Source organism: Oncorhynchus masou, chromosome 31 (assembly GCF_036934945.1).
Source record: "Oncorhynchus masou masou isolate Uvic2021 chromosome 31, UVic_Omas_1.1, whole genome shotgun sequence".
Classification (NCBI taxonomy): domain Eukaryota; kingdom Metazoa; phylum Chordata; class Actinopteri; order Salmoniformes; family Salmonidae; genus Oncorhynchus; species Oncorhynchus masou.
Window position 1 is genome coordinate 66,306,734 of NC_088242.1, and position 18,423 is coordinate 66,325,156.

The following is an 18,423-nucleotide window of genomic DNA, read 5'->3' on the forward strand; positions in this document are numbered from 1 at the left end:
TTACAGTGAGATACGTTTTGAGTCTTTCTCCCTCAGCCAAACTTTCATTGAGAGAAAGTCTTCAGAGGAATTACCTCTTTAATTTACTCCTTATCTGTCTAGTCAGCTGTTCTCAGACAGAGAAGGAGCAGTAATCCCAACTGTACATAGCACGTACTTAAACCTCAAACACAACAAGGCTGATTCATAATATTGGAGCTGTTTCCAGATTTACAATCCATTGGAAGGTATAAATAACGGTTTATTTTGCTTCTCTACTTTTGCTGATAACAGTTGTAACCTGTTGCCATTTGACTATTGGTCCAATGGGAGATTTCAGTTAACCCTAGATGGTTTATCCAGCTCATACTTTTTAATTGTGCCTGGTGTTACTCTGTTAACCCCTCACACCCTTAGCTGCGTCGTACACAGACAGTTCAGAGGATGCGACGTCTCCTAGAATCAGGCAGCAGAGGAGCTCTAAGGGACATCAAGACTTCTGCATCAAGAACATCAGACAGGCCGGCCTCGGACGCAGGGAGATAACGATCGCTGAGCAAGGTGAGAGGGAATGGAAGAGGTGTGTAATGCTCTTAGGAAAAATGGTTTCAAAAGGGGTTCTTCAGCTGTCCCCAAAGGAGAAACATTTTTTGTTCCAGGTAGAACTCTTTTAGGTTCCATGTAAAAACCCTCTGTGGAAAGGTTTCTACCAAAAGGGATCTACCTGGAACCAAAAAGGGTTCTTCAAAGGGGACAGCACCTTTTTATTTTTCAAAGAGTGTGTGTGTTAGAGAGTAAGGTAAGAGAGAGGGAGGAACATGTCTCAAGGTGTGTCAAGTTCTCTCCCCTTTCTTTCCTTCTCCCTCATCTCTCTGTGTAGAGATGCCAGCTCTGATGTCCCTGAGAAAGAGAGCAGAGGGAGAGAAGCCACTGGCTGGAGCTAAAGTAGTGGGCTGCACTCACATCACCGCTCACACAGCCGTGAGTATGCATGCACACACACACGCACACAAACAGACACTGAATCACTGAAATTGGACTGTGTGTATTTGCGTGTGACCGTGTGCACATATGTGTTCCTGTAGGTGTTGATGGAGACTCTGTCTGCGTTGGGGGCTCAGTGTCGCTGGGCAGCCTGTAACATCTACTCCACCCAGAACGCTGCAGCTGCAGCTCTGGTTGAGGAAGGTGAGACACACACAGTATTACTCTTGCTCTCTCCGCTGTCACTTTTTCTCACCACTGTCTTCTCAGCTCTCTCTTTACTTTTTACCCCCACAAGTCTCTCCTTTTTCCCCTCATCTCTCAAACTCAGTAATCTACAGAAATACAATAAACTCTCCTTTGCCCTCTCCCGTATTCTGTCTCTCTCTCTCAGGCTTCCCTGTGTTTGCGTGGAAGGGGGAGTCGGAGGATGACTTCTGGTGGTGTATTGACCACTGTGTCAGCCTGGAGGCCTGGCAGCCCAATATGGTACAGTATATGCCTATCTCTCACATTAGACAGCTATGATCCAGTTTAATCCAGTCATGGATGGATTCTCTGCATTTCTCAGATCCTGGATGATGGGGGAGACCTGACCCACTGGATCGATAAGAAATACCCCAGCATGTTCAAGATGATCAAGGGCATCGTGGAGGAGAGCGTCACAGGCGTTCAAAGGTGGGATTGGAGCACCCATGCCTCTGATTGTTTTAGATAGATTAGAAGACGTGCTTATCTAAAACAATGGATTTTTCAGGTTTGATAAGCCTATTGTTTGACTTAGTCATGACAACTTGTGTGAGTCACCTGTGTAAATAAGGACAGCTCATTCCACATACATTTAATGAAAGAAGCTAACACTTGTGACATAATTTGACTGCTACACTGTGTCTGTGCCCCAATTGACACCACATTCCCTATATAGCGCACTAGTTTTGACCAGAGTCCAAAAAAACTATATTTTCCAGAATATTCCAAACTTTTATACTCTTGTTTTCTATTCATTTTCCATAAAACTTCCTCAATTGAAGAGACAAAATATGTACACTAGAGCTGCAGTTACACAACCTGACTACAGAAACCCTCAAAAGGAAACCAGTCAAAAAACAAAACCATCACACAATTTCTTCCTGACTAAAGTCTCTGACTTGACCAAACCAAGGGACAATAACCCATCTGGTTCTAAACTGAGACCAACTCCATTCACTCAGCCCATGGACACAAGCAACAAGCTCCATCTGATATGTAACCAGCTATAAGAGACTTGAAGCAACCGCCACTAGAGACAAGTAAACATCAACCACAACTTCAGCCAACTCACTAGGAACACCATCATGTTCCCAATCGCCTCTTTTCTCCAGCCCTAAGCACTCACTGGAGGGGAACTTTTCACCAGATCCTCCTCAATTAAGGTGGAGGAAAGTAACAGGAGCCACACTTGGCCTACTTGATGTCAGAACTAACCTCTCAACAACAGGAAGTCAAAACATGGGTGGATCTGGCTTTTCCACAACTAATTTCTTCAAGCTCCTGATTCTCGTCACAAAACCCAGCAGTCTCACCCAGCAAAACCCAGACCGGCTCTTCCAGCAGATCCTCACTAACATCACCTTGTGACTGGGAAGAATCTCCTCCCTCCCACAGCTTATTAATAAACGTGTCAGCTAAATCAACACCTGACACCCTAACAACCGCATGGTCAGCCTGCGGAGGAACCACAATCTCAAGTACTTTGGCAAAGATTGTCAGCTAAAGGAACAAAAGAATCACTAACAACCTCTGAATCTAACTTGCTCATTGTCACTATCTAACAAAGAATGTCTCCCCTAAATTGATACATGAATCAACCTCATCCTCAACCTGCAGAAGGTACACAACATCACATATCTCTGCCCAGAAGGTCTCAGCTAGGGACATACAAGAATCACCTTTCTCACTAGGCAGTCTGGTCTCAGACTAGATGTAGCATAGTAAATTAGTATGATATTTTACTCTTGATAGTGATTACATAAGACAGAAGGTTAACAAAGGCAAAATTAAAGTATGATGCATTGGTGGGCGTATAACGTGAGCATTTAGAAAAGTTGCATGTTCGAATCTCATCAGGGGCAACTCTACAATTACTTACTACTTCCTAGCTACTTTGCCTCTACTTAGCATGTTAGCTAACCCTTCCCCTAACCATAACCCTTTAACCTAACCCCTAACCTTAACCCCTAGCCTAACTAACATCAGTGTTAGCCACCTAGCCAACCAGCTAACATTAAAAATAAAGTAAAATTTGTAACATATTATACGTTTAGCAAATTCTATTGTACAAATTGCAATTCGTAACATATTGTACAACTTCAAATTGTTAACAAATCATACAAATTGTAATATGAAATAGTTGATGCATAGCCACAAATTAATACATGCCATACAAAACACAACATATCATACTAAAATGTTACGTCTACCCCTGAGTCCAGGTTGCACTAGGGAGAACTATATCCTGGGGACCAGTCTAGTTTGGCAAAGAATGTTTCCTCCAGGTCCCCACACAAATCATCATCTTCCCTATCTGGTTTGTCATCAGCACTCTGATGAACCGGAGTGACTTCAAACTGGGGATACCACAAAACTCCTTGAGAGATTCCACCCCCTGAGACTTTTCACTGGGGTTAAAAAAAGAAGTTTTTAAATCACTGGTGGAAACTAGTTTAGTGACAAGACTGACTGGAAACAAACTTTCTCTTCTTCCTCCTGACTGCTATCCACCAGAACCAATGGCAAGAACTCACTCCACTTCTCCAATAACAGCACTGCAACCTCTAACTTGCTCAACGCATCTGCTATTGTTAGCTTGAGCAAACCCCAACTATCATCTACCTCAGCACAAAACACTGCTGGCTCAAACACCCCCAAAGTCAAAATCCATACGTTAACAAATACAGGACATGCTCCAAGACCCAGAGATAACCACTCCTACTAGGCAAAAACCCAAACCACAAGCAAAACACTTAAATCAGCCTTATAGTAGTTAACAGCTACCAACTGCAAAATATTGATTACCTTTGTGGGTGCAGCCACACCAAACATTTCTGTTGACCAAAGCCATCAGCTATTTCGCTAGCCAGGAAACTGAAACTGACACTAACACTGCTACAAACCTCTCCTAGCATGCTAGCGTGACACAATCCTGACAAAAACACCTGCTACAAAATTTCTTAACAAATGCACACCACCAAATCATACCGGTTCACAACCACCTGGACTACAACCACCAACGCGAACATGTGTTAAAAAAAAATTATAAGCCCAATAACTCTTTGTCTATGGGTTTTGGCCTAGTTAAATGGTCTGTAACCTGAATGAATGTGTGCATCTATGTGAGAAATCAGCATATGTGCCTAGGTGTTAAGTGTGCATGTGCCAAAGGAGACAGCATCCTTACCTTGGTCAAGGGCCAACTCTGTCACTCTTGAGCTCTCGATCGGCCAGACACTGATTTAGTAGCATCTTAATGGGCAGCACCTGTCTCCTTAGCAACCAGTCTCAGCAGCTGGACAAGGTTGCTGCTGCCCCCTGGGGAATGGAGTGTGGAAGTGTTAGAGAGCTGTAGTGTGCTGTCTTCACTACTTTACCTAATCCATAACAATAGGTAATAGGTTGCTATTTGAGATGCAGCCTATGCGTTGTGCTAAGGTAGCAGTGTTTCCCTTCTTCCCAAGGCTGTACCAGCTGTCCAAGGCAGGGAGGCTGTGTGTTCCTGCTATGAACGTCAATGACTCAGTCACCAAACAGATGTTTGACAACCTCTACTGCTGCAGGGAGTCCATACTGGATGGGTACGTATACTAAAACATACAGATGCAGAAATAACATGTGTGTGTTTGTGTGTCCTTTGACTTTTTCCCTCCCATCTCCCCCTAGGTTGAAACGGTTGACAGATGTGATGTTTGGGGGAAAGCAGGTTGTGGTGTGTGGTTATGGCGAGGTCAGTATTTTAGTAGCACCTATTAAACCCCGAGGTCTAAATTGTTCTCTCTATGTACTGTATGTGTTTACTCCATTTGTGTGTATGAATGTTTATCTTTCTACCCTCTCCTCCCACCTCTCCCTTGGCCAGGTTGGTAAAGGTTGCTCTGCCGCTCTGAAGGCCATGGGCTCAATAGTGTACATCACAGAGGTCGATCCCATATGTGCCCTGCAGGCCTGGTATGACGAGAGAGAGAGAGAGAGAGAGAGAGGGAGAGAGAGAGAGAGAGAGAGAGAGAGAGAGAGAGAGAGAGAGAGAGAGAGAGAGAGAGAGAGAGAGAGAGAGAGAGAGAGAGAGTTAAGACATGGAGGTGGTAGAAGCAAGTGTTGAACTATTTGTGTTTATGTCTCTCCCTGTTCCAGCATGGACTGCTTCAGACTGGTCAAGCTCAATGACGTCATCAGACAGGTGGACATGGTCATCACCTGCACGGGTAAGACATGTCATCACCCACAGAGGTAATGTGAATGGTCTAGTAACGAGAGGCGCTTAACTCTCACACGAACTATAGCTCACAAAAGTTACACATGGAAGTATTGTAGAGTACATTTTTTGCCTGAAACATGTACTCTCCAGTAGGAGTGTATTTCATGTTACCAACCCTTTCAGTGTGCTGTAATGAGACCGGCTAACCCTAACCTTAGCGTCATGTCCACATCACGGTTTAGCCCTAACACTAGCCTCAACCACAACCCTAACCTTAAAGCTGATAATAAACTATACATTTCTTTGAAGCAATTGTTGCAGCAACATTTTTCCATAAAAAGTAGCATATTTTGATCAGCAGCCCCACCAGTGGACGATTTTTAGAAATCCTCCAATCAGAGTGTATATTTTGTTCTTTTAAAAAATATATTTTTGTAACTTTTTTTAACTAAGCAAGTCAGTTAAGTACAAATTCTTATTTTCAATGATGGCCTAGGAACGGTGGGTTACCTGCCTGTTCAGGAGCAGAACGACAGATTTGTACTTTGTCACCTCGGGGATTTGAACTTGCAACCTTTAAATTACTAGCCCATCTCTCTAACCACTAGGCTACCCTGCCGTCATGTGATCAGTCTGCGTTCTAAAACATTTTGGAAACATGATGGCCGTTTTTGAGCCCAAGTGTTTGAAAATAAACTCACATTTACAGTGAAATATTGGTCTTTCACCCATCAAGTGTTTCCTCACCACAATATTTGATCATGACACGTTACTACATACACACTGTGTTCAGTTTGTCAAGTTTAACTGACGACAGTATCCATGCTGGAGCGTACTAATTGATTAGCATGCTAATCAAAGCCATGTATATTCAATAGCCCAAATTGGTTAGATTGTTAGCAACCTGGAAGCAGGTTGAGTGGATAAACAGGGCAGAAGCAACACCTCTTTGTTGCTTGTTTGTTAGCTGATGAATTGTTATACAGCTGTGGCAGTCAACAGTCAATAACAAGCTATAGGAGATGAGTAAATTAATGGGCAAATTACGTTTCTTCATAGCTCCAATGTCTCATACCCCACTCTGTTCCCAGCAACATTGCTTGGCAATATTGCCTTAAATAATTGCCAGTGTATCCTCCGTAGCATTTTTCGCACATCATGATCAGATCATCTATAAGTGACTTTGTTGAGCTTCACAATCAATTTGAAATACTTTCAGATGATTTGGACATGATGTGTGAAAAATGCTATCATCGGACCCATGACTTGAAAGGGATTTGTGCCACCAATGCTAAAATGTTAGCATGTGGAAACATGTGCCAGGGAAACTAAACCAATTGCTATCATACAGTACCTTGTCCATAGACTGCTTACAGAGTAATGAAATTAATGTGTCATTTTTTAATTTAGGTGAACTATTCCTGTTCATCCCTAACCCTAGCCTTCACCACAACCATAACCCTAACATGACCAGAACGGACACGTCGCGTACGCGAAAGTCGCAAATTAAATTCTTGTGGGTCCTTGTGCATTTCAGGTAAAATAACCTCAATATTTATATCCCAGGACAAATAGGCTAGCAACAGCAAGCTAGCTAAATAGGACAAATTAACGTTATCTAGCAAGTGCAAGCAAACTAGCTAAATACATTAAACATGCCATACATGTTTAACGATTTTCGACCTGCCCCCAAATTAATGGAATTGGTTCAGAGTTTGTTTTGATATTTTAACCTGCGTGTCGTGATCGCGTTTGGTGTGGGGGGACAAAATACATTTATGCACGATAGCGCACGATGGCGCACGCGATCAGCCGGTTTGGGTTCCATGTAACTTCATGTCTACATTTCGGTTCAACCCTAGCCTCAACCCCAACCACAATCCTAACCCTAGCTTCATGTCCGCATCCCGGGTCAACCCCAACTCTAACCCTAGCCTCAACCCCAACCACAATCCTAACCCTAGCTTCATGTCCACATCCCGGTTCAACCCCAACTCTAACCCTAGCCTCAACCCCAACCACAATCCTAACCCTAGCTTCATGTCCGCATCCCGGGTCAACCCCAACTCTAACCCTAGCCTCAACCCCAACCACAATCCTAACCCTAGCTTCATGTCCACATCCCGGTTCATCCCCAACTCTAACCCTAGCCTCAACCCCAACCACAATCCTAACCCTAGCTTCATGTCCACATCCCGGTTCAACCCCAACTCTAACCCTAGCCTCAACCCCAACCACAATCCTAACCCTAGCTTCATGTCCGCATCCCGGTTCAACCCCAACTCTAACCCTAGCCTCAACCCCAACCACAATCCTAACCCTAGCTTCATGTCCGCATCCCGGGTCAACCCCAACTCTAACCCTAGCCTCAACCCCAACCACAATCCTAACCCTAGCTTCATGTCCACATCCTGGTTCAACCCCAACTCTAGCCCTAGCCTCAACCCCAACCACAATCCTAACCCTAGCTTCATGTCCGCATCCCGGTTCAACCCCAACTCTAACCCTAGCCTCAAACCCTAGCTTCATGTCCACATCCCGGTTCAACCCCAACTCTAGCCCTAGCCTCAACCCCAACCACAATCCTAACACTAGCTTCATGTCCACATCCCGGTTCAACCCCAACTCTAACCCTAGCCTCAACCCCAACCACAATCCTAACCCTAGCTTCATGTCCACATCCCGGTTCAACCCCAACTCTAACCCTAGCCTCAACCCCAACCACAATCCTAACGTTAGCCTCATGTCCACATCCCGGTTCAACCACAACTCTAGCCCTAGCCTCAACCCGAACCACAATCCTAACCCTAGCTTCATGTCCACATCCCGGTTCAACCCCAACTCTAACCCTAGCCTCAACCCCAACCACAATCCTAACCGTAGCTTCATGTCCGCATCCCGGGTCAACCCCAACTCTAACCCCAACCACAATCCTAACCCTAGCTTCATGTCCACATCCTGGTTCAACCCCAACTCTAGCCCTAGCCTCAACCCGAACCACAATCCTAACCCTAGCTTCATGTCTGCATCCCGGTTCAACCCCAACTCTAACCCTAGCCTATAACCCTAGCTTCATGTCCACATCCCGGTTCAACCCCAACTCTATCCCTAGCCTCAACCCCAACCACAATCCTAACCCTAGCTTCATGTCCACATCCCGGTTCAACCCCAACTCTAACCCTAGCCTCAACCCCAACCACAATCCTAACCGTAGCTTCGTGTCCGCATCCCGGTTCAACCCCAACTCTTACCCTAGCGTCAACCCCATCCACAATCCTAACCGTAGCTTCATGTCCGCATCCCGGTTCAACCCCAACTCTAACCCTAGCCTCAACCCCAACCACAATCCTAACCCTAGCTTCATGTCCGCATCCCGGGTCAACCCCAACTCTAACCCCAACCACAATCCTAACCCTAGCTTCATGTCCACATCCTGGTTCAACCCCAACTCTAGCCCTAGCCTCAACCCGAACCACAATCCTAACCCTAGCTTCATGTCCGCATCCCGGTTCAACCCCAACTCTAACCCTAGCCTCAAACCCTAGCTTCATGTCCACATCCCGGTTCAACCCCAACTCTAGCACTAGCCTCAACCCCAACCACAATCCTAACCCTAGCTTCATGTCCACATCCCGGTTCAACCCCAACTCTAACCCTAGCCTCAACCCCAACCACAATCCTAACCCTAGCTTCATGTCCACATCCCGGTTCAACCCCAACTCTAACCCTAGCCTCAACCCCAACCACAATCCTAACGTTAGCCTCATGTCCACATCCCGGTTCAACCCCAACTCTAACCCTAGCCTCAACCACAACCACAATCCTAACCCTAGCTTCATGTCCGCATCCCGGTTCAACCCCAACTCTTACCCTAGCCTCAACCCCAACCACAATCCTAACCCTAGCTTCATGTCCACATCCCGGTTCAACCCCAACTCTAACCCTAGCCTCAACCCCAACCACAATCCTAACCCTAGCTTTATGTCAGCATCCCGGTTCAACCCCGACTCTAACCCTAGCCTCAACCCCAACCACAATCCTAACGTTAGCCTCATGTCCACATCCCGGTTCAACCCCAACTCTAACCCTAGCCTCAACCCCAACCACAATCCTAACCCTACCTTCATGTCCACATCCTGGTTCAACCCCAACTCTAGCCCTAGCCTCAACCCCAACCACAATCCTAACCCTAGCTTCATGTCCACATCCCGGTTCAACCCCAACTCTAACCCTAGCCTCAACCCCAACCACAATCCTAAACCTAGCTTTATGTCAGCATCCCGGTTCAACCCCAACTCTAACCCTAGCCTCAACCCCAACCACAATCCTAACGTTAGCCTCATGTCCACATCCCGGTTCAACCCCAACTCTAACCCTAGCCTCAACCCCAACCACAATCCTAACCCTAGCTTCATGTCCACATCCTGGTTCAACCCCAACTCTAGCCCTAGCCTCAACCCCAACCACAATCCTAACCCTGGCTTCATGTCCGCATCCCGGTTCAACCCCAACTCTAACCCTAGCCTCAAACCCTAGCTTCATGTCCACATCCCGGTTCAACCCCAACTCTAGCCCTAGCCTCAACCCCAACCACAATCCTAACCCTAGCTTCATGTCCACATCCCGGTTCAACCCCAACTCTAACCCTAGTCTCAACCCCAACCACAATCCTAACCCTAGCATCATGTCCACATCCCGGTTCAACCCCAACTCTAACCCTAGCCTCAACCCCAACCACAATCCTAACGTTAGCCTCATGTCCACATCGCGGTTCAACCCCAACTCTAACCCTAGCCTCAACCCCAACCACAATCCTAACCCTAGCTTTATGTCAGCATCCCGGTTCAACCCCAACTCTAACCCTAGCCTCAACCCCAACCACAATCCTAACGTTAGCCTCATGTCCACATCCCGGTTCAACCCCAACTCTAACCCTAGCCTCAACCCCAACCACAATCCTAACTGTAGCTTCATGTCCGCATCCCGGTTCAACCCCAACTCTAACCCTAGCCTCAACCCCAACCACAATCCTAACCGTAGCTTCATGTCCGCATCCCGGTTCAACCCCAACTCTAACCCTAGCCTCAACTCCAACCACAATCCTAACCCTAGCTTCATGTCCGCATCCCGGGTCAACCCCAACTCTAACCCTAGCCTCAACCCCAACCACAATCCTAACCCTAGCTTCATGTCCACATCCTGGTTCAACCCCAACTCTAGCCCTAGCCTCAACCCCAACCACAATCCTAACCCTAGCTTCATGTCCGCATCCCAGTTCAACCCCAACTCTAACCCTAGCCTCAAACCCTAGCTTCATGTCCACATCCCGGTTCAACCCCAACTCTAGCCCTAGCCTCAACCCCAACCACAATCCTAACCCTAGCTTCATGTCCACATCCCGGTTCAACCCCAACTCTAACCCTAGCCTCAACCCCAACCACAATCCTAACGTTAGCCTCATGTCCACATCCCGGTTCAACCCCAACTCTAACCCTAGCCTCAACCCCAACCACAATCCTAACCGTAGCTTCATGTCCGCATCCCGGTTCAACCCCAACTTTAACCCTAGCCTCAACCACAACCACAATCCTAACCCTAGCTTCATGTCCGCATCCCGGTTCAACCCCAACTCTTACCCTAGCCTCAACCCCAACCACAATCCTAACCCTAGCTTCATGTCCACATCCCGGTTCAACCCCAACTCTAACCCTAGCCTCAACCCCAACCACAATCCTAACCCTAGCTTTATGTCAGCATCCCGGTTCAACCCCAACTCTAACCCTAGCCTCAACCCCAACCACAATCCTAACGTTAGCCTCATGTCCACATCCCGGTTAAACCCCAACTCTAACCCTAGCCTCAACCCCAACCACAATCCTAACCCTAGCTTCATGTCCACATCCTGGTTCAACCCCAACTCTAGCCCTAGCCTCAACCCCAACCACAATCCTAACCCTAGCTTCATGTCCGCATCCCGGTTCAACCCCAACACTAACCCTAGCCTCAAACCCTAGCTTCATGTCCACATCCCGGTTCAACCCCAACTCTAGCCCTAGCCTCAACCCCAACCACAATCCTAACCCTAGCTTCATGTCCACATCCCGGTTCAACCCCAACTCTAACCCTAGCCTCAACCCCAACCACAATCCTAACCCTAGCTTCATGTCCACATCCCGGTTCAACCCCAACTCTAACCCTAGCCTTTACCCCAACCACAATCCTAACGTTAGCCTCATGTCCACATCCCGGTTCAACCCCAACTCTAACCCTAGCCTCAACCCCAACCACAATCCTAACTGTAGCTTCATGTCCGCATCCCGGTTCAACCCCAACTCTAACCCTAGCCTCAACCCCAACCACAATCCTAACCCTAGCTTCATGTCCGCATCCTGGTTCAACCCCAACTCTAACCCTAGCCTCAACTCCAACCACAATCCTAACCCTAGCTTCATGTCCGCATCCCGGGTCAACCCCAACTCTAACCCTAGCCTCAACCCCAACCACAATCCTAACCCTAGCTTCATGTCCACATCCTGGTTCAACCCCAACTCTTACCCTAGCCTCAACCCCAACCACAATCCTAACCCTAGCTTCATGTCCACATCCCGGTTCAACCCCAACTCTAACCCTAGCCTCAACCCCAACCACAATCCTAACCCTAGCTTTATGTCAGCATCCCGGTTCAACCCCAACTCTAACCCTAGCCTCAACCCCAACCACAATCCTAACGTTAGCCTCATGTCCACATCGCGGTTCAACCCCAACTCTAACCCTAGCCTCAACCCCAACCACAATCCTAACCGTAGCTTCATGTCCGCATCCCGGTTCAACCCCAACTCTAACCCTAGCCTCAACCACAACCACAATCCTAACCCTAGCTTCATGTCCGCATCCCGGTTCAACCCCAACTCTTACCCTAGCCTCAACCCCAACCACAATCCTAACCCTAGCTTCATGTCCACATCCCGGTTCAACCCCAACTCTAACCCTAGCCTCAACCCCAACCACAATCCTAACCCTAGCTTTATGTCAGCATCCCGGTTCAACCCCAACTCTAACCCTAGCCTCAACCCCAACCACAATCCTAACGTTAGCCTCATGTCCACATCCCGGTTCAACCCCAACTCTAACCCTAGCCTCAACCCCAACCACAATCCTAACCCTAGCTTCATGTCCACATCCTGGTTCAACCCCAACTCTAGCCCTAGCCTCAACCCCAACCACAATCCTAACCCTAGCTTCATGTCCGCATCCCGGTTCAACCCCAACACTAACCCTAGCCTCAAACCCTAGCTTCATGTCCACATCCCGGTTCAACCCCAACTCTAGCCCTAGCCTCAACCCCAACCACAATCCTAACCCTAGCTTCATGTCCACATCCCGGTTCAACCCCAACTCTAACCCTAGTCTCAACCCCAACCACAATCCTAACCCTAGCTTCATGTCCACATCCCGGTTCAACCCCAACTCTAACCCTAGCCTTTACCCCAACCACAATCCTAACGTTAGCCTCATGTCCACATCCCGGTTCAACCCCAACTCTAACCCTAGCCTCAACCACAACCACAATCCTAACTGTAGCTTCATGTCCGCATCCCGGTTCAACCCCAACTCTAACCCTAGCCTCAACCCCAACCACAATCCTAACCGTAGCTTCATGTCCGCATCCCGGTTCAACCCCAAATCTAACCCTAGCCTCAACTCCAACCACAATCCTAACCCTAGCTTCATGTCCGCATCCCGGGTCAACCCCAACTCTAACCCTAGCCTCAACCCCAACCACAATCCTAACCCTAGCTTCATGTCCACATCCTGGTTCAACCCCAACTCTTACCCTAGCCTCAACCCCAACCACAATCCTAACCCTAGCTTCATGTCCACATCCCGGTTCAACCCCAACTCTAACCCTAGCCTCAACCCCAACCACAATCCTAACCCTAGCTTTATGTCAGCATCCCGGTTCAACCCCAACTCTAACCCTAGCCTCAACCCCAACCACAATCCTAACGTTAGCCTCATGTCCACATCGCGGTTCAACCCCAACTCTAACCCTAGCCTCAACCCCAACCACAATCCTAACCCTAGCTTTATGTCAGCATCCCGGTTCAACCCCAACTCTAACCCTAGCCTCAACCCCAACCACAATCCTAACGTTAGCCTCATGTCCACATCCCGGTTCAACCCCAACTCTAACCCTAGCCTCAACCCCAACCACAATCCTAACCCTAGCTTCATGTCCACATCCTGGTTCATCCGCAACTCTAGCCCTAGCCTAAACCCCAACCACAATCCTAACCCTAGCTTCATGTCCACATCCTGGTTCAACCGCAACTCTAGCCCTAGCCTAAACCCCAACCACAATCCTAACCCTAGTTTCATGTCCACATCCCGGTTCAACCCCAACTCTAACCCTAGCCTCAACCCCAACCACAATCCTAACCCTAGCTTCATGTCCACATCCTGGTTCAACCGCAACTCTAGCCCTAGCCTAAACCCCAACCACAATCCTAACCCTAGCTTCATGTCCACATCCCGGTTCAACCCCAACTCTAACCCTAGCATCTACCCCAACCACAATCCTAACGTTAGCCTCATGTCCACATCCCGGTTCAACCCCAACTCTAACCCTAGCCTCAACCCCAACCACAATCCTAACCCTAGCTTCATGTCCACATCCTGGTTCAACCCCAACTCTAGCCCTAGCCTCAACCCCAACCACAATCCTAACCCTAGCTTCATGTCCGCATCCCGGTTCAACCCCAACTCTAACCCTAGCCTCAAACCCTAGCTTCATGTCCACATCCCGGTTCAACCCCAACTCTAGCCCTAGCCTCAACCCCAACCACAATCCTAACCCTAGCTTCATGTCCACATCCCGGTTCAACCCCAACTCTAACCCTAGCCTCAACCCCAACCACAATCCTAACTGTAGCTTCATGTCCGCATCCTGGTTCAACCCCAACTCTAACCCTAGCCTCAACCCCAACCACAATCCTAACCGTAGCTTCATGTCCGCATCCCGGTTCAACCCCAACTCTAACCCTAGCCTCAACCCCAACCACAATCCTAACCCTAGCTTCATGTCCGCATCCCGGGTCAACCCCAACTCTAACCCTAGCCTCAACCCCAACCACAATCCTAACCCTAGCTTCATGTCCACATCCTGGTTCAACCCCAACTCTTACCCTAGCCTCAACCCCAACCACAATCCTAACCCTAGCTTCATGTCCACATCCCGGTTCAACCCCAACTCTAACCCTAGCCACAAACCCCAACCACAATCCTAACCCTAGCTTTATGTCAGCATCCCGGTTCAACCCCAACTCTAACCCTAGCCTCAACCCCAACCACAATCCTAACGTTAGCCTCATGTCCACATCGCGGTTCAACCCCAACTCTAACCCTAGCCTCAACCCCAACCACAATCCTAACCCTAGATTTATGTCACATCCCGGTTCAACCCCAACTCTAACCCTAGCCTCAACCCCAACCACAATCCTAACGTTAGCCTCATGTCCACATCCCGGTTCAACCCCAACTCTAACCCTAGCGTCAACCCCAACCACAATCCTAACCCTAGCTTCATGTCCACATCCTGGTTCAAACCCAACTCTAGCCCTAGCCTCAACCCCAACCACAATCCTAACCCTAGCTTCATGTCCGCATCCCAGTTCAACCCCAACTCTAACCCTAGCCTCAAACCCTAGCTTCATGTCCACATCCCGGTTCAACCCCAACTCTAGCCCTAGCCTCAACCCCAACCACAATCCTAACCCTAGCTTCATGTCCACATCCCGGTTCAACCCCAACTCTAACCGTAGCCTCAACCCCAACCACAATCCTAACGTTAGCCTCATGTCCACATCCCGGTTCAACCCCGACTCTAACCCTAGCCTCAACCCCAACCACAATCCTAACCGTAGCTTCATGTCCGCATCCCGGTTCAACCCCAACTCTAACCCTAGCCTCAACCACAACCACAATCCTAACCCTAGCTTCATGTCCGCATCCCGGTTCAACCCAAACTCTTACCCTAGCCTCAACCCCAACCACAATCCTAACCCTAGCTTCATGTCCACATCCCGGTTCAACCCCAACTCTAACCCTAGCCTCAACCCCAACCACAATCCTAACCCTAGCTTTATGTCAGCATCCCGGTTCAACCCCAACTCTAACCCTAGCCTCAACCCCAACCACAATCCTAACGTTAGCCTCATGTCCACATCCCGGTTCAACCCCAACTCTAACCCTAGCCTCAACCCCAACCACAATCCTAACCCTAGCTTCATGTCCATATCCTGGTTCAACCCCAACTCTAGCCCTAGCCTCAACCCCAACCACAATCCTAACCCTAGCTTCATGTCCGCATCCCGGTTCAACCCCAACTCTAACCCTAGCCTCAAACCCTAGCTTCATGTCCACATCCCGGCTCAACCCCAACTCTAGCCCTAGCCTCAACCCCAACCACAATCCTAACCCTAGCTTCATGTCCACATCCCGGTTCAACCCCAACTCTAACCCTAGCCTCAACCCCAACCACAATCCTAACTGTAGCTTCATGTCCGCATCCCGGTTCAACCCCAACTCTAACCCTAGCCTCAACCCCAACCACAATCCTAACCGTAGCTTCATGTCCGCATCCCGGTTCAACCCCAACTCTAACCCTAGCCACAACCCCAACCACAATCCTAACCCTAGCTTCATGTCCGCATCCCGGGTCAACCCCAACTCTAACCCTAGCCTCAACCCCAACCACAATCCTAACCCTAGCTTCATGTCCACATCCTGGTTCAACCCCAACTCTTACCCTAGCCTCAACCCCAACCACAATCCTAACCCTAGCTTCATGTCCACATCCCGGTTCAACCCCAACTCTAACCGTAGCCTCAACCCCAACCACAATCCTAACGTTAGCCTCATGTCCACATCCCGGTTCAACCCCAACTCTAACCCTAGCCTCAACCCCAACCACAATCCTAACCGTAGCTTCATGTCCGCATCCCGGTTCAACCCCAACTCTAACCCTAGCCTCAACCACAACCACAATCCTAACCCTAGCTTCATGTCCGCATCCCGGTTCAACCCAAACTCTTACCCTAGCCTCAACCCCAACCACAATCCTAACCCTAGCTTCATGTCCACATCCCGGTTCAACCCCAACTCTAACCCTAGCCTCAACCCCAACCACAATCCTAACCCTAGCTTTATGTCAGCATCCCGGTTCAACCCCAACTCTAACCCTAGCCTCAACCCCAACCACAATCCTAACGTTAGCCTCATGTCCACATCCCGGTTCAACCCCAACTCTAACCCTAGCCTCAACCCCAACCACAATCCTAACCCTAGCTTCATGTCCACATCCTGGTTCAACCCCAACTCTAGCCCTAGCCTCAACCCCAACCACAATCCTAACCCTAGCTTCATGTCCGCATCCCGGTTCAACCCCAACTCTAACCCTAGCCTCAAACCCTAGCTTCATGTCCACATCCCGGCTCAACCCCAACTCTAGCCCTAGCCTCAACCCCAACCACAATCCTAACCCTAGCTTCATGTCCACATCCCGGTTCAACCCCAACTCTAACCCTAGCCTCAACCCCAACCACAATCCTAACTGTAGATTCATGTCCGCATCCCGGTTCAACCCCAACTCTAACCCTAGCCTCAACCCCAACCACAATCCTAACCGTAGCTTCATGTCCGCATCCCGGTTCAACCCCAACTCTAACCCTAGCCTCAACCCCAACCACAATCCTAACCCTAGCTTCATGTCCGCATCCCGGGTCAACCCCAACTCTAACCCTAGCCTCAACCCCAACCACAATCCTAACCCTAGCTTCATGTCCACATCCTGGTTCAACCCCAACTCTTACCCTAGCCTCAACCCCAACCACAATCCTAACCCTAGCTTCATGTCCACATCCCGGTTCAACCCCAACTCTAACCCTAGCCTCAACCCCAACCACAATCCTAACCCTAGCTTTATGTCAGCATCCCGGTTCAACCCCAACTCCTAACCCTAGCCTCAACCCCAACCACAATCCTAACGTTAGCCTCATGTCCACATCGCGGTTCAACCCCAACTCTAACCCTAGCCTCAACCCCAACCACAATCCTAACCCTAGATTTATGTCAGCATCCCGGTTCAACCCCAACTCTAACCCTAGCCTCAACCCCAACCACAATCCTAACGTTAGCCTCATGTCCACATCCCGGTTCAACCCCAACTCTAACCCTAGCCTCAACCCCAACCACAATCCTAACCCTAGCTTCATGTCCACATCCTGGTTCAACCCCAACTCTAGCCCTAGCCTAAACCCCAACCACAATCCTAACCCTAGCTTCATGTCCACATCCTGGTTCAACCCCAACTCTAACCCTAGCCTCAACCCCAACCACAATCCTAACCCTAGCTTTATGTCAGCATCCCGGTTCAACCCCAACTCTTACCCTAGCCTCAACCCCAACCACAATCCTAACGTTAGCCTCATGTCCACATCCCGGTTCAACCCCAACTCTAACCCTAGCCTCAACCCCAACCACAATCCTAACCCTAGCTTCATGTCCACATCCTGGTTCAACCCCAACTCTAGCCCTAGCCTCAACCCCAACCACAATCCTAACCCTAGCTTCATGTCCGCATCCCAGTTCAACCCCAACTCTAACCCTAGCCTCAAACCCTAGCTTCATGTCCACATCCCGGTTCAACCCCAACTCTAGCCCTAGCCTCAACCCCAACCACAATCCTAACCCTAGCTTCATGTCCACATCCCGGTTCAACCCCAACTCTAACCCTAGCCTCAACCCCAACCACAATCCTAACCCTAGCTTCATGTCCACATCCCGGTTCAACCCCAACTCTAACCCTAGCCTCAACCCCAACCACAATCCTAACGTTAGCCTCATGTCCACATCCCGGTTCAACTCTAACCCTAGCCTCAACCCCAACCACAATCCTAACCGTAGCTTCATGTCTGCATCCCGGTTCAACCCCAACTCTAACCCTAGCCTCAACC

General features: G+C 49.0%; 1 protein-coding gene across 1 annotated transcript in view; it reads left to right on the forward strand.

Moving 5' to 3' along the window:
• Nucleotides 1-18,423, forward strand: part of LOC135525266 (putative adenosylhomocysteinase 3) — a 35,290-nt gene that overhangs the window by 11,055 nt on the left and 5,812 nt on the right. The window contains exons 3-11 of the mRNA XM_064952984.1: nt 397-540; nt 860-960; nt 1,065-1,167; nt 1,358-1,452; nt 1,535-1,641; nt 4,677-4,793; nt 4,879-4,942; nt 5,075-5,163; nt 5,347-5,417. Of these exons, the coding sequence (XP_064809056.1) occupies nt 397-540; nt 860-960; nt 1,065-1,167; nt 1,358-1,452; nt 1,535-1,641; nt 4,677-4,793; nt 4,879-4,942; nt 5,075-5,163; nt 5,347-5,417 (891 nt within the window). The remainder of the gene's footprint in view (nt 1-396; nt 541-859; nt 961-1,064; nt 1,168-1,357; nt 1,453-1,534; nt 1,642-4,676; nt 4,794-4,878; nt 4,943-5,074; nt 5,164-5,346; nt 5,418-18,423) is intronic.